General features: G+C 39.8%; 1 protein-coding gene across 3 annotated transcripts in view; it reads left to right on the top strand.

Moving 5' to 3' along the window:
• UNC5D (unc-5 netrin receptor D) overlaps window positions 1-16158 on the top strand; it is a 448185-nt gene extending 432027 nt beyond the window's left edge. For all 3 annotated transcript variants that reach the window (XM_072148810.1, XM_072148811.1, XM_072148812.1), the window contains one exon: window positions 8521-16158. In XM_072148810.1, the coding sequence (XP_072004911.1) occupies window positions 8521-8725 (205 nt within the window). In that variant the 3' untranslated portion in view covers window positions 8726-16158. The remainder of the gene's footprint in view (window positions 1-8520) is intronic.
• Window positions 16159-16545: the final 387 nt, after the last annotated feature.

Below are 16545 nucleotides of genomic sequence, written 5' to 3'. Positions count from 1 at the left end.
TAAAAAGGTCAGTGGCTGCCGATGCTTCAGTGTGTTCTCCAATCACAGGGGACTAGGCTGGTTGGAGTCTGAGAATTAAGCGGGGAAAGGCAGAAGCGGTGGGCGCACAACGAGACCGAATAGGAATTTGTTCCAAAAGGGTTTATTGAACAGTTGGAAGTGGGTCACAAAACATCACAACGCGTTTCGGGGAATAAAATCCCCTTTTTCAAGTGAAAAGAGACTTCAGTCTCCGGATGCTGATGAAGCGTGTATCCGGAGTATCACGCTTCATCAGCATCCGGAGACTGAAGTCTCTTTTCACTTGAAAAAGGGGATTTTATTCCCCGAAACGCGTTGTGATGTTTTGTGACCCACTTCCAACTGTTCAATAAACCCTTTTGGAACAAATTCCTATTCGGTCTCGTTGTGCGCCCACCGCTTCTGCCTTTCCCCGCTTAATGCAGCTCTTTACTGTCGCTCCATAGAACAACATAGTCTCCCCTAGAAAACAATGCAAAACTGAAAAAAAGCATGAACCCAATCGACCAATACCTTCATATGAAAAACACACAAATCATATATCGTAAAGAGCACATATTCCATTGGTTTAATTCGTTGTCTGTTTTGTAAACTCTCTACCCAATAAAAGTACATCTGAACCTTAAACCTCTACCAGATAAATAGTTATAAACTGAGTGTAGACCATACAGATTACGGGGGTGCCTACAGACATACAGTACTTGTGTAGTGCACTGCATGGTCATTAAAAACATATATGAACATTCACTCCTCCTCCAGTAATCACAGTGGTCCCTATTTTTGTCCCTTTTCTCCCAGTAGGCACAGCAGTGTCTTTTTTATCTAATAATTACATTAGTCCCTACTCTCCTTCCTTTTTGCCTGTATGCATTGCAGTGCCCTCCTTCTATAGTGATCATAGTTGTCCCTACTGTTATTCCTTTCCCCCAGTAAGCACAGCAGTCTCTCCTTCTCTTGTTTTCACAGTAGTCCCTACTCTACTTCCTTCACATCACTACCCTCGGATCACAGTAATCATTTTGCTCCTCCCTTTCTCCCAGCATGCATAGCAGTTCCCTCCTTCTATAGTGATCACACTATTCCCTAATCTCGTTCCTTTCTCCCATTAAACACAGCAGTACTCTCCTTCCCTTGTGATCACATTAGTATCTACACTACTACCTATCTCTTAATAGGCATAGCAGTGCGCTTCTTCTCTATAGATGACAGTAATCCCAATTCTACTCCCTTACTCCCACTCTTCACATCAGTACCCTTGGATCACAGTAATCCCTACTCTCCTCACTTTCTTCCACTAGGCACATCAGTCCCTACTCTCCTTCCTTTCTAAAAGTATGCATTGCAGTGCCCTCCTTCTATAGTGATCACAGTAGTCCATACTCTCCTCCCTTTATTCCATTGGTCCCAACAGAGCTCCCAAGTTTTTTATATTTCCTCTACCATGAGGGGTCCCTTTTCTTCTTACAGTCCTCGAAGCAAACCTCCATAACAGGCATCTCCTTCTTTTCCTCAATGATCACACAAATATCTCTTTACCAAGATATCTAGATGGGATTCCCTTCCTTTATCCAATCTACCATATTAGGATTTCTTCTTTTCTCACACTAGAATATCTTTTTTTCTAACAGGCACGATAGACCTCTCATTTTCACATATGCGCCTCTAACCACCAGTACATCTTCCATCACATCTGGGTCCAGAAGGCATAAGGTGTACTATAAAAAAATACATTATAGTTGGGAGACCTGGAACGGATTAAGCATTTGGGCCCCACAGTTTTTAGATTTGGGGTATTCCCATGACACACCCCTTCATGTGATTAACCATGTCTGACTGCATTATAAAACTGTTGTTCTTAGGGATACATGCAGAGATATAACATATAACAGAGCTGTAAGTTGTAGTCGCCCATTGCGTGTTCCCTGCCTAATAGGATGTGTAAAATAGTGGAATTGATTAGTTTCATAAAAGAAATAATGTCCTGATATGGTGTCGTTCATCTTCAACATATGTTGTGGTAGGCAGTTTGCAAAAAAGACAAGGGGCACATTTATTTACCCGTCCGGAGGAGTTCACATAGTACGGAGTGTCCGACGATCATGCACTCTGGCGCAATTCACTAATTCACGATATTCTGCATTTGTCGCTTCCCCGATCAGGTCTCACAGAGTTCACCTTCTTCTTTCTGGTGCATGTAACTGCATTGTCTTGCTACACAATTTGAATCTGAAATCCCGCTCTCAGTCCGAATCAGTTGAATCGTCCAACGGTCCGCCCCCTGATTTCTGTTGCATGAAAGCCAGCGCAGCTGAGCCACAATCCGATCGTGGGTGACACAATCCCCAGTTAAATACCTTTCACAGCGGCGCGAATCCCCAAAAATTTTGAAAATCTGACAAAAGTAGGATCAAGACTGTCATCTTCTTTAGGCCAATGGGAATAATGTAAACAGGGGTCCAACCTTTAGTGGAATTATAGCCGGTTGGATAAGGGAAAATTAACTGTAGAAAAGAACAGTATTTAATCCTCGGGTCAAGAGCATGCCATGCGTCTTGTACTCCTTCTTCTGACAACCTTGAACTGGGTCATCCAGATCGGTCAGCCTTAGGCAAGTCAGACATTGACAAACTTCACGTCTATTAGCATAGAATGCTTCATTATTTTCTAGATTCAGGATAATGTTTTCTGGGAACGACCACCTGGATTGACAGTTTAAGCTCTAGAAGTTAGGGGCTAGTCTATCATCAATTTTATGGATCCAAAGTCTCAGCTACGATTACAACCTAAAATTACAGAAGAAGCAGCTAATAAGAAGTAGAGAACATTTGGGCTAATAAATGTTTCCTTCACATTGTCATCTTCAGCACCTTCTTCCAAACACTCTGCTTAGTCGTCATGTTTCTAAAAACCCAATTTCAGCGTGTGCTTCGATCTGGCCTTTTATCTTCCGATTTACAGGCAGGGTAACACAGTACAGCTTGTTTCCATTTGAGCAGTGCCCGCTTTGAAAAATAACGTTGCCAAGATGTTTGTGATGGGAATAGCTTGCAGCTCAAGTGGCCCTACTGCCGGTTTGACATTTCGCTCTGCGATTTGATTATTTCCTGTATTCTTTTTGTCACCGGGTGAGCATTTTTTTTCTTAAAAATAAAGTCACAGCTGTCTCCTTAAAAGGAGCAAAGAAAAAAAGAGGCTTAGAAAATTGTGCCTGCTTGGCTTTTCAGTGATCAGTAGGCAGAGTGCAGATCACCCGGTAGTCATATATTTGCGCAGCAGAAACCGCTTCAAGGGCCAGCAGCCTTTCCTGCGTGGTATTATTCATATTTTCTAATCTGCAGGTGGGTTTTAAATGCTCCAAATCCGAGCTGTGCACCTGCTGCCGTAATGACAGCACAGGGCACTCATTTCTATGCCGGTACAGAGGAGATCTAGCCAGTTCTGGCTGGACGGGTGTACCGTGCCATTGGCAGTAAAATCTATAGGTGATGTCAGGGTGATTTAGGTTTGACTTGCTTGATGGGGCCGTGCTGAAAACAGCATCCCATTTATATTGCAAAGTTATTTTGTTCTTGAAAGTAAATTGCAGCCATTTGATGTACTGTCAAAAAGCCTCAATCTTCTCAGTCAGTCACATGGAGCTGGTCAGAATCATACTGTAAAAAAGAGGAAGAAATTGGGAACAGACTCACGGATGTAGGGTTATTCTAAATGCAGCTCTAGCTTACAACCTATTGCACAATTTATGTCTTGTTAGTATATTTTGATGTTATACTATTCAATAGCCAAACAGAATTTTACATATGTAACCTTCTACTATAATGGAGACTATAAAACTGCTGTAGGATTTCATCACCCACAGTTTCCCTTCGCAGATGTAATCTTCTCAAATTTTCTTATCGGCTAAACAAATTTCAAGATGATTGGTGTGACATGACCAAGTTTTTTGGGAAAAAATATGATTTGGTGATACTTGACTATAAGGTTTCTATCCCACATATGTCAAGGTGCAGCCACATAGAGTTATAGAGTCAGCCAAAATGACTAATCTTATTGTATCGTATTTATCTCTAACTATGTAACTTAGCCAAGGTTCTGTAAAATGACTGGTTAATAACTGTTGTAACAGGCATTGAGGAACCAAGTAAGCATTGATACCAGAAGGTCACCCAAAATGGACGTCTTAAAGACTGTGCTGTAAAGTAAGCCTTTATATTAACAGATTGTCCATGTGTTTTTGATGGGGAAAGGGCAATAAGCAGTTATCTATATGGGGTTTAAAGAGGTTGCATCATTTTTGAATGTCCTGAAGATATCCTGTAGATATCGGTGGTGGTTCCAGCAGTCTGATCACGATTATGGGCCCCACCGGTCACGAAAGCTAGTTTTCCCTTCTCAATAATTGATGGAGTGGCATGGTCAAGCATGCTTCTTGCTACACAGCACTTTTACAGAGAGTGAATGGAGATGAAAGAGAGAGCCGGAGATACTCAAGTGCTGTAGTTAGTAATTTCCAACATTCGCAAATCGATGAATGAAGTAGAAAGATACATTCTCGACCTGCCGCTCCATCGATTGGTGAGAAGAGCATCCCCATTCTAGTTATCCTCAGGAGTCCATACCTGTGATTAATGGGGATCCCAGAAGTAAGACCACCACAATCATATTGTTATCCCCTATTCTATGGACACCTGATAACAACCAAACATAGTACAACCACTTTAACTACAATGAGTATAAAGAATAAGGATTAGATGGATGTCCAGAGTCATTTAGTGTTACAAGTAAATCTTACCTTCCTTTCTATTCGATTGGGGACTTAGCAAGTTCTATGAAAGCATCAAGTGACAATAAAGAAGAGGAGAAAATGTCAACCAATTGGTGTACAAACCATTAAACACAGAAACTTTATAAGGGGTGGCGTAACCCATAAAGCAAACCATACATTTCATGGGGTCGCAGAGATTTGGACACCCTTCCCCCCACACACACACAAAAAAGGGGGAATTCTATATTAAACTTGGTATTAAGTAACGAAGCCAGTCTATTCTGTTTCACATATGCTTTATTCTGCAATAGAGTCACAAATGTTCTGTCATTTAGATTTCAGCATAAGGGAATTTTGGGTCGCCAAAATTTATGAATTCTGGTAAAAGGGAACATAACCTTTGTATTGACGCATCAAAAAATAATCAAAGTACACCAAAATTACTTTCTTAAATAGTGCTATTCCCAGGCATGATGGTGCCATACTATCTGTGCCTTGACAGAATACCTGACATCTTTTTTTACCTTCCCTTTAGTGTCGGACTGGGTTTCCTTGGGCCCACCAGAGAAAATCAATCAGGGGCTCCACTCTTCATTATCCCCCAGGAGATGTACTCTAGCACTCTCCAAACTGTGTTTTTTTCCTATGGACCTCCTATGGGGTTCAGTATTGGGTTGAGCCAGGGCCCACCAGAGGATTCTTTGGTACACTGGTGGGCCAGTCCGACACTGTTTCCCTTCATCCAGTGGCACTTGGGTTTGATAAAGATTCCAAGTCGAAACGTCACACAAATATATGTACAAAGCCACAATAAAATGTTTTCGGATGTAAGCAAGTTGTTTTGGAGTACTTGGATTATTTTTTGTTTACTAAGGAGTTGGATCCCTTTCAAGTTCCTTCTACTACTACAAGAGTGCGATATAATAATAATTGACACTCTATATTTACCCAGTAAATATAGTTCCCTGGTTACTAATGTCATATTCTGCCATAGCAATACCTTCCCAATATCTAAGATGTCCATCATTCGTGCAGATCACAAGAAGACTAGCATGCCCCCACCACTTTGGACTACAAGATTTTCAATAACTGCTTGAACACAACAATATTATCTTATCTTATAGTAAACTTCCAGGGTAGGTCGGACTTTAAATTCTCATTCTGTTTACTTCACATCAACTCAATACACAATCATAATATTATTTACTTTCACACTTGTATTAAAAGCATACTTACCGACAAAGGGTGCCATGGTAACATAAATTTGAGTGACAGGATATGAATGTCTTTGGATGCTGCTTTATGCTTTTATAAACAGTCTTGCTACTCGAAAGAATATAAGTATAATTCACAGGGCTTCAACCCTGAGTTCACTGCATGTGACAAGAACGATGGCTATTGTGGTGGCTATTTGCACTTTGGAGCAGACAGAGATCTGTTTCATCTTAGATAATGCCCCCAACACCTCAACTTATGTAAGTGTTTGTATGATGACTCTCCAATGATGCAGCGGAAATGTGACATCATCTTGACTTACCCTAAATGACTTAGATTAATTTCGAATAGAAGCATACACCACCCAATGCCGAGTCACATCCATGAACGGATGTCGATTGTGGGTACATCGATTGCACAATGAAGCCGGGGTGTACTGCTTCGGCTTCATTGGATTACTGCACAGGTACGGGGAGCACCAGGTATGGGTCCGATGTTCCTCTAAAGATATTTTTTAATAGCAGTCATAGAGAGAACTCCAGCAGGGTGAGTTGCACCACGAAACCATTAGTCCATAAGACTTGGTGATCATTTCAGGAAGTATGCGGGAGAAGGAGAGGGGTACATGTGGAGAAATTGGAAAAAGCATGAACAATGAATACTGTTTAATTACTTTATGATACATGTGCTTTAAAACAGTGGCCCCAACCTTTTTGTAACCAGGGACTTGCTGCACTATTTTTTTTTTTCCAGGGACCGGATAGGGAAAAAATTACTTCAGTCCATATAATGCCCCCTTTTCTGCAGCGACCCCCATATTATAATGCCTCCTGTGATGACATCATCATATCTTCTCAATGTAGCTTAGCATAGCTTGATCACGACACAAGACCGGGTGTTCCATGCACTGATCTTGGGCCATGGACCAGTGGTTGGTGACCGTTGCTTTAAAAGCATGAGGGATTGATATCTGTTATTCTAGTCTATTGCAGATAAAGGGCAGCTACAGGATATAACATTTTGACCTTGAAAGTGACAAGAAATTGAAAGAGCTTAGGCCGTGACACCTTCAATTTCTGTAGTACATTGCACGTTACAGCCTTATACATAAACAAGTATTTGAGAGATCCACCAGGGGGGCCAGATGGAGGCACAAAACTAATCTCCTAAGTACCATCCTTATTCCCTAAAAATCACTTAACCAAACAGTGTTAAGAGTGTTGTACTAATAAAGCATATGGCACTGCCTTACTGTCTCTCATTGGCAGTCAGAGAACAATAGGGTAGACGGCACTATCTACAGCACTGTAACCCATTCTCCGGAAACCTATCCACCTCCCATTACAGGACGTAAGATTCTCCGGCCCTCTGCTAATACAGGACGTGGAATTCTTACTGGAAATATTCCATGTGTGGCCTGACAGTGACTGAGGTCTTCAATAGAACTTTCCTATTGACAGAAGGGGGAATTAAACTACGGTAATAAGTGAATGAAACATTTATGCCAGAAGGGAGCTGTTATACTGGAAAACGGTCTTATTTTCTACAATAGTATTGCAATCATTTTGTAAAAGGCAGTGTCTCTCCTGAATGACTAAGAAGCCAATACAGGGTTTTAAAGCAGATTTTTTACCCTTATCCAGTAATCGTAAAAGGCTTAAAGGGAACCTGGCAGCAAAAATGACATGGTAAACTCTTATTACTACCTTAAGGGAACCTGTCACCAGAGTGCTGTTTTTATCAGGGGGCAGGTTGCTATAGACAAAGTACTGTATATGCCAAATATGTTTTTAATTTGATTGAAATAAAGTATGTAAAACTTTACCTGGCTCCATGCCAATGATTCCTGGAGGGTGGAAATTTCAAATCAAAACTTCTGTCTGCTCTGTAATATATTCACTGCCTCCCCCCCCCCCTTCCACATCCTCTCCTTGCCATGAGATGCCGTAGGGAGAGGTTGTCTGCAGTGGGGTAGGGGTATCAGCCAGGAGAGCAGTGAATATATTATACAGCAGTTGGACTTTTCCTCTCTGGGACTTGGCTGAGACATCAGGTAAAGTTTCACATATTTTATTTTAAATAAATATAGTAGTATGGCAGGCATACATCGGCGCCGGGGAAAGGAGGAGGGGGAGAGTGCTGCTGACCCTGCCCCTCTCCATATTAATACACAGCGCATGGCGGCATATTCCGTAGAAAGATAGAACATGTCCTATGGAACGGTACGGTGCCACGAAGTGTTGAAGTGTATGGGGGACGTATACATGCCGTATATATGTCAGCCTTATATACGCCCTCCATACGTTCGTCTGAATGTAGCCTAACACAGACATTTGTAAAAAACATATTTGGCATGTACAGTACTTGGTCTATAACAACCTGTCCCCTGAAAAAAAGGTACTCTGGTGACAAGTTCCCTTTAATAAATGCCCCCTAATAAATGCCCCCTATGTACAAATGCCTTCTACTTGCTTTCAGTTATTGAATACTGAGTTACTATGTTTGTCTTCTGTTTGCAGGAACTTATGTTACTTTGCAACAAAGAACAGTCCATCAGCCGTCATCTTGGACCTTTGGGAAGCACGGCATCCCTATGACGGGAGTTTGGATTCTTTGGCATGTGCATTGGAGGAGATAGGGAGGACACAAACCAAACTGTCTCTGGTTTCAGACACTCATTCAGAGGATCCTGACTTCAGCTACAGCAGGCAGAATGGACTTTGAGAGGATATGTTTGTCCCGGATTGTGGAGACCTATCTTCAAGATGGATTCCAGTCTTCATATAATAAGACAGAATGCAAGAGGACATAAAATGGCGTCATCATTTAATTTGTTTTCTACTTCAGAAATAAGAAAATGGAGGTATTGATGATAAAGACAGCAGGGCTGAAGACATGTAGTCACTCTGCATATCAGCTTTGCAGTATTTTTTGAAGGAACCTTAATTGTGCAAAAAGGTCTCCAGAAAAAGCCATCCACCAGCTTGGGAATTTGGAAGCTTAGAAGCTAAAAGCTTCCTTCTTCTCTGTGGTCTATAAAACACTTTAACAGAATGTGGTCTTTGGTCATTTAAATCACCATCTCAAGGTCAGGGCTGAAAATAGAGATGAATTTTCATATAAAAAAGGACATGTTACACTGTATAATGATGCTAAGTAGACTCCTTCTGTATACAGCTTCCCCAAGCTGCTTTGCCTTAGAGAGAATAGAATGCAATAGCCAACACAATTGATAATCCTTGGCATGTAGATTTTGTGTGATGTCTTTGCAGGACTAATTCCCATTGTACAATGCAAAGTTATTACTGCTACCAGTAATTGCAACTGTTGGCCAAAGTCAGTGTTTCGCAGGTTAGCATTCCTTTCGCAGAAGTGTTTCTCGGACAGTGTGTAAATATATTGTGCAGTGTAGTCGACTATCAATAGAACCAGAATTTAAAAAAAAACAAACACTCAAAGAATATCTGTCCATTGCTCATGATATAGAAATTATTTTTGTTTTTACTTTCTTATACTATTGTTAAGATACACCACTTAATCACTATGTTACATTCCATAAGCTGGCCATACACATTGGATCAATGTTGGTTCAATCCACTGACTTTGGCAGAATCAACCAATAACCTAAGGTAGAAATTCCAACTGTCTATTGACAAAAGATTTTGAGTGACCCTTTACAAAAATGTTGGGTGTTAGGCTTCTTTTCTGACCCTTGACAAAATATTTTCAGTGGTAGGCCTCGCCTCTGTTTCTTGACAGTATATACAAGGTGATAGGCCTCCTTACTTTCCCTTGACAGCAGATTGTGGGTGGGGGGGCCTCCTCACTTACTCTTGAGAGTATATTTTAGTTGGTGGAATCTACCAAAGGTTTTCGACTATAGTTGCGGGATTCCTGTACTGCATGTCAATATTCGTTGGGTATCAGGTTTACTTACTGTCTCTTGTCAATAGATGTTGAATGGTAGGCCTTCTAACTCACCTGATGTTGGACGTTGAGTCTGCTTAATGAATCTTGACTGTAGATGCTGGATGGTGGGTCTCCTCCCTAACCCATCAGAGTAGATATTGGATGGTGATCGCTACCAATGGCTTTTCACGGTGGTTGTTGGATGGTAGAAGATGATGTTAGCTGACCTCCTGGCTATTCCTTGTCATTTTGATGTTAGGTAAATACAGGATCCGACATTTAAAATGTGAAATCTATTAATTTCATGGGACAAAGCAATCAAAATAACTATTTACTAATGTGTATGACCAGCTTAATGATGTCACCAGTTTAAGATGTCATTATTAAGCTTGCTAAATAAGTAGACCAAACAATGGTGTGGAACATTTGGTGTTGTCAAATGATTTGCTACATAACAATTCATAGTGTTCTCTATAGTTCTGTACTGGATTTTACATAAAGATGCCTTTTAATTTCAACGCTGGATGGTTTACATGTGAGCCTGTAATTTTAGTCAAAGTATTAATGTGAAATAGAAAGTTGAAAGATTGAAAATTCCAGCAGTGCAGATGTGGAAGTAAGCGGGGAGTCATATTAGAGCTTTGATGCTTATTTTAAACACCTACTGTTATCACAGGGGTCTCCCAAAACTTTAATGTATGTCTAATGGTATCTAAACTCGTTTGTAGCTCAGTATGGAAAAGCTACAGTGTTAGCTCCTAATGATAACTCTACTTATCCTGAACCAGCTGTCCCTAAGAACAGAGAATTAATATCTGGAGTCGGACCAATAGGACTCTTTTTAGCAGTTCAGCGGTGTGGATCTGATCATAGACAATCAGAGACTTAAAGGTGTAGCAAATGTTAAATTGACATTAGTCTGTCCCCCGTCCTGTAAAAAGAGAAAACTTGTCTTTAGAAGAAGAACCCCATAACAGAATTTCCCAAATCTTCCGCTGTTGGCTGATATCAGCTTGCTGAGCTTTACTAAACTAGATTCTTGGTACTGGAGCGCTGCATACAGTGTCATACAAAAAGTACACCACAAAATGGCAAACGTTATACAATCTTAATATCAAGAAGACAACCCAATACTAAAGAACCATAGACCCCCTCCACATCTACTCCCAATGGTTACACAATATAAGAGAAGGTTTATTTCTATGAGGAAAACACAAGGGCTATCACTGAGCCATGCCAAGTATTTAGCATATGATGACCACCATCAAAGGTGGTAGCAATATTAAGTATTCTTAAGCCAAGTGACTAAACTACACTATTTTAAAGGGAACCTGTCAGGACGATATGGTACATTAAACCATCCACAGGTCCTTGTGGACCGTGGTTTAGTGTTCCAAACAACGCTGTTTGATATTTGCGTATTTGGAAGAAAAAACTACAATTTATAGTTAACTCATCTCCTCATTCCCTCTGTGCCTGTGCATACTGACAGATAAAGCCAATGTATTACACCCTAGTTTCACTGCACAAATTATGTAGCTATGGCGCCTGTGCAGTATAGCTGGGATACTGTTGCAAGAGGAAGCGCCAGTCCAGGATCTGAAAATGTGAGTCCAATGTGCCTCATCGGACTCACATCTAGGTGAGCATACATGTTTTTTTTATTATTTTAAATGTAAAGACGTAAAAAGGACGATTTGGGACCCTAAGCCACAGGTCCATAGGGATCTGTAGTTGGTTCAGGGTCCCAAATGGACCTGACAGGTCTTCTTTAAAATTGGTATCTGTATAGCTGGAGTGTGAATAGCTGAGATTATTAAGTCACTAATTATCCCACCTCAAATTCTTAAATTATTTAGAAAAACAAATTTGTGTCAATTTATTCAGACCTGCACCCAGGATCAAAAAGTGGCAACAAAGGGTTCTGCATCTTTTTTTGCTTATTCGTACAAAAAAAAAATTAGAAACATTTTACGCAACTTGCAGCACTTTAAAAGTGGGGTTGGTTAGGCCGGTGAGTTGATGTACACCCAATTCAAGTTTTACTTTTTAGAAAGTCACAAAGAGTTTTAATCTCTAACTAATTTGTGAAGAAAATGGTGTATTATCTGTGATTATGTTGATGCAAACTTCGGCAAATCTTAAACTCATGATAATTTTCTAACACTGTTTTACACAAATGACATTCTAGAATCCTAATTCTACAAATCCCAATAAAAGTTTTTTTTTTAAATGGCTTAATACTTTTACTGTAGGTTCAAGGTAAGAAAAACCCAAAATGTCCCTCAAACCTTTTAAAACCTAACCCCTACACAAAGCAGCTGTTTGGTGCTATGTAAACACAGGGTGGGGAGCCCAAAGCAGTTGGGTCGGTGTGCGATTAGAGGTCAGAACACTCACCACCATTACTGTAGTTCTGTCCTTCTATTAGAAGGAACAAAAGCACTGTCAACGAGTTTGAACAAAGGAACCAAAAAGTACAATGTTTCGGTCATCCTGACCTTTGTTAAGTTAAATCTGTATTGTGCATAGTAGGTAATGCAGTATGGTGGGGCAGATGTGTATTTCTGGATTGCGGTAGCAATAGGGATGCAGAGCCAGCTGCCTACAACTGTGTCTGCTTGTTTACATGGTTCCAATTTATCATTGCAGGAACAGGAAGTCAACACCTCTTGATCAACAATTGATAGGATTCTCGGCCAAAACTATTCAACACTTTTTTATTTAATTATTCTCCGACGAGGATTTGGGTCTGCCGGGATTCACTATGGTCCGTGCGCCCAATATCCACCAGCTGACGATTCCCCGCTGAGGTCCACCGGAGTTTACCTGCTCCTTATAAGTGCTGACCTTGTGACACAAATTCTTTTTTAAATTCTGCAGTTTTTCCGAATCCGTCGGGTTGTCCGACGGCCATGCCCCCCGATTTCTTTTGCATGAAAGCCGGCGCCAATGCACCAAAAATATGATCGCGTGCGCTGGTTCGGCGGAAATCGGCGAGAAACCCGAAGAAGGTGCGCAATTAAATGAGACCCGTTATGTTATATATGAATACCCATACTAAAACAAAGAGGACTTTGAAACATCTCTAAATACTCTAAATATAAGAAATGATCTCATCCACCCATCAACCTTGATTCATCACGAGCACAAGATACTTCTCTGGTAATGAAACATGACTTCATCGGTTTAATTAAACACAAACTAAAGGTAAAGTTCAGAAGTGTCAATCACAGAACAAGGGAAGAAAATTAGGATAATAAACAAGTTCAGAATTCCTTCTGTAACGGGAACAAATTAAGGATGCTCAAATTCACACAATGTCAGGCTATGGAAGTTTTTAAGGTGTTTCTAGGCCATGTATGCGAAACTGAAGAAAGTAACAGCTGCTATTAAACATGTTCCAAAAGCAAAAGAAGACAATATAACTAGATGAAATTAGTAGTAAGTGCCCCCAATGCACTGGAAAACAATGCAACTCTTCTTCTACACAACCAGATATATAATCAATAGAACATCCAAAAAGTACAGTATCTCTATATTGTTTTACCCCCTATACAAAGGTTGGCCATACAAAAATAATAAAATTGACTGAAAGGGCTGATTTTGACTTTTTGTCCAACTGTCAAATACTTTCTAAAAATAGCCAACTTTGTCTGCCAAGTGGGCGGCAGTGCCCATCTGCAATTCTACACCAGGCCCTACCTAGAATAGAATTGTGCTTTAATCTGTGCTAGTTAAGGCCTGAACATAGGTTACATCTAGTATACAGGAGCAGAGGCAGAAAAGGACTGGTCACCTCTACTGCCAGGCACACCCCTTTCACACCTCACCATGTCCACTTGGGGCTTATATAAAGTCGGAAATAAACGCAATTCCTGGAGTTGCACCATGAAATTTGGTTATTTAAGGGCTCGTACTACAAAAACTTGCTAACGAGTCCTGATAAATATCCTCCGTTGAGTCAATAGTAATCGCTGGAACCAGGAGAATACACACTGGCAGCAGATCAAGATCCATTTAAGGTTTTTGGTCACCCTAAACACATCTTATGTCCGTTTTAGTTTTATAGTTTGAGAAAAATATTTAAATCTCTTTTTCACATTTACATGGAATCAAACCCTTTGTCGTCCCAAAAGAACCTCTTCTCTTTGGCTCCTAAAACGTGAGGTTGGTAATACTCCATTTCCAAGCATAATGCTCTCTTCTTTCCTTTGGATCAGTGCCTCATAGAGATAAATAAAGCTTGGGTAAGCTGCTAACTGAACCTCGATTCCGGACAGTAAGTTATTTTATGTGTACTGTATGTGACATATGGTCATGGCCACCACTTTTCTGTAGACAACTTAATTCCAATGCTACTAAATGTAGTAAGTGCTGTACATACAGCAACCCAGTTCATTATATCTCATTATTTCCCAATGTAATTAACATTTTTCACTATTGATTTTCCTTCTAAATTAAGAACCCTACGAAGATCTCCAAGCTCATTGACTTCCATCCAACATGTGTTTGGAAATATCATGAAGGATATGTGTTCCATTTATATGTGATATTAAAATGTTCTTAATATTTATATTTGGACATTATTAAAAAATAGTGTTTTAGCAAATTCCCCTTAACGGGGTTGCATGATTATGAAAAAGGGTTCTGCTTTTAATAGGCACAATATTGATCTTGTACATGGGTTGAAATATTAAAGGAAATCTACCACATGAACAAAGTATTGTACACAAAGTATTGAAAAAAGATTGGTTCTCCTTTTTTTGTAATAGCTTCATTTGGGAGAAAATTATCACTAAAAATTATGCAAATGGACCTCAGGGGCTCCTTTCTATGTCATAGAAGCCCATTTTGGCTCCGTCGTCTGCTAATTTTTCACACCAGCTCACATTGTAAGCCCTCGGGCTGGGGAAGGTTGGGAGAAGGTGGGCAGTATTGCCAAACGGAGGCATAAATAAATAACAGTATATGGAGTCAGAAAGGGTCTTTGTAATGTAGAGAGGAGCCCCTGAGGATTATTTGCATAATTTTAAAATACAATTTTTGCCAAAAGTAGGTCATCACAAGGTAAAGGAAGAATGGATCCTGTTTTCTGTGACACAAAGCAGGATGTGTTAAGTGTAGCCCCTTTACAAAGTATGGGCAACTAGTGGTTGTTTTAAAGGAATAATCACCAGATTGATACCGATCTATCTAGGGGCAGTATAAATATTACAACACTTGCTTCTTCCATTTCCAGCTTATGTCCTACATTGACTCAACTCAACAATGGTCAACCATTGAGAAGTCTTTAATGTTCTTAATCTGACAGCTCCACCTGCAGAAGGAGAACTCTATCAATCAGTAACAGAAAGTAAATTGTAAAAAAATGCCTCATTGTGATTTTATGGAAACTACTTTGATGATTAAAAAAAAAAGTGCAATAAAAATTTTTGCTATTTCTTCATACTAACCTTAGCACTAATCTGGTGAAAGATCCCTTTAATAATCACTACATCTGGTAACATAGAACTGTACAGTATATATACTCATTTATACTGTAGTTTTAGATACGACCTATGGACAAGAGTGACCCCGTTTTTGGAAAACTTAAAAAAGGATGACCTTATTTCTTAATCATGACATTCCCTTTGGCCTTAATATTTGCTTTTTTGTTTGTTGGGCTGATGTGGTTTAGTACCTATAGTACTTTGCACCCTGGACAAAAATAGATAGACTAGGAAGAATTAAAATAAAATAAAAAATAATAGCGGACTATTTTGGGGAATAACAGGTTCAAAAACTTCTGAAAGTCACTGGGATCCACATTATGATGCGATTTAGGCTCCCATGGCATCTAGGTAGTTATTCAGCCTCTAGACCAATCAGCAGACGCTGTTCTTGGCTGTATACTGTACTCTCTGTGCCTTGTCCAATCAACAAAAATCCTGAATGTTACATATGAACACATGGATGGATTCCTAAAAATAAATAAAGAAAAGTGTGCACTTGCAACTTTTTATCAGCACATGTACATAACTCTATAAATATATATAAATGACTATATATATGAATATATTTGGTAATGCCAAACAGCTGTGTTATATTGTATTGAAAATTACCAGAAATACTGAGACAGTCTGGATGTTTTTCTTTTCTTTCTGTAGAGTTTGCAAAACTTGTATGGCTGCCGCCTTTTGAGAATAAATGTACAGAAGTCAATTCTTGCATATTATTTACTATTAAAGAGGGTCTTTTATCCATGACTTTATTGTCTTCTTCAATGACTGTGAACATGTGTGGTTGAAAATCCATACCTTACATGCAGGATCAGATTAAATGGAACATGTCAGGGTATTAGGGGACTCTAGACCTACTATAGGTCCTTATAGACCTGCATTATGGTTTAGTGTTCCAAGTCAACCTTGAACCTAGAACCGTTTTAGCCACTATAATAGAGATTAGTCTGATAAGGTGCATCAGACTCATCTTTGAGGATCCCAGTGCCTTGGGTTATTTTAATGAAACCAGCGTGGTACACCTCAACTTTAATGCACCTCTGCACCAATACTAGAATTTTGGACACTAAACCACCAGTCCATGGCTTAGTGTTCCAAATCTCTCAGAGTGATTTCCTTTAAAGGAGTTGCCCA

This window comes from Engystomops pustulosus, chromosome 4 (assembly GCF_040894005.1).
Source record: "Engystomops pustulosus chromosome 4, aEngPut4.maternal, whole genome shotgun sequence".
Lineage (NCBI taxonomy): Eukaryota > Metazoa > Chordata > Amphibia > Anura > Leptodactylidae > Engystomops > Engystomops pustulosus.
Note: the sequence above shows the minus strand (reverse complement) of the source record. Positions and strands in the feature narration are given on the sequence as shown.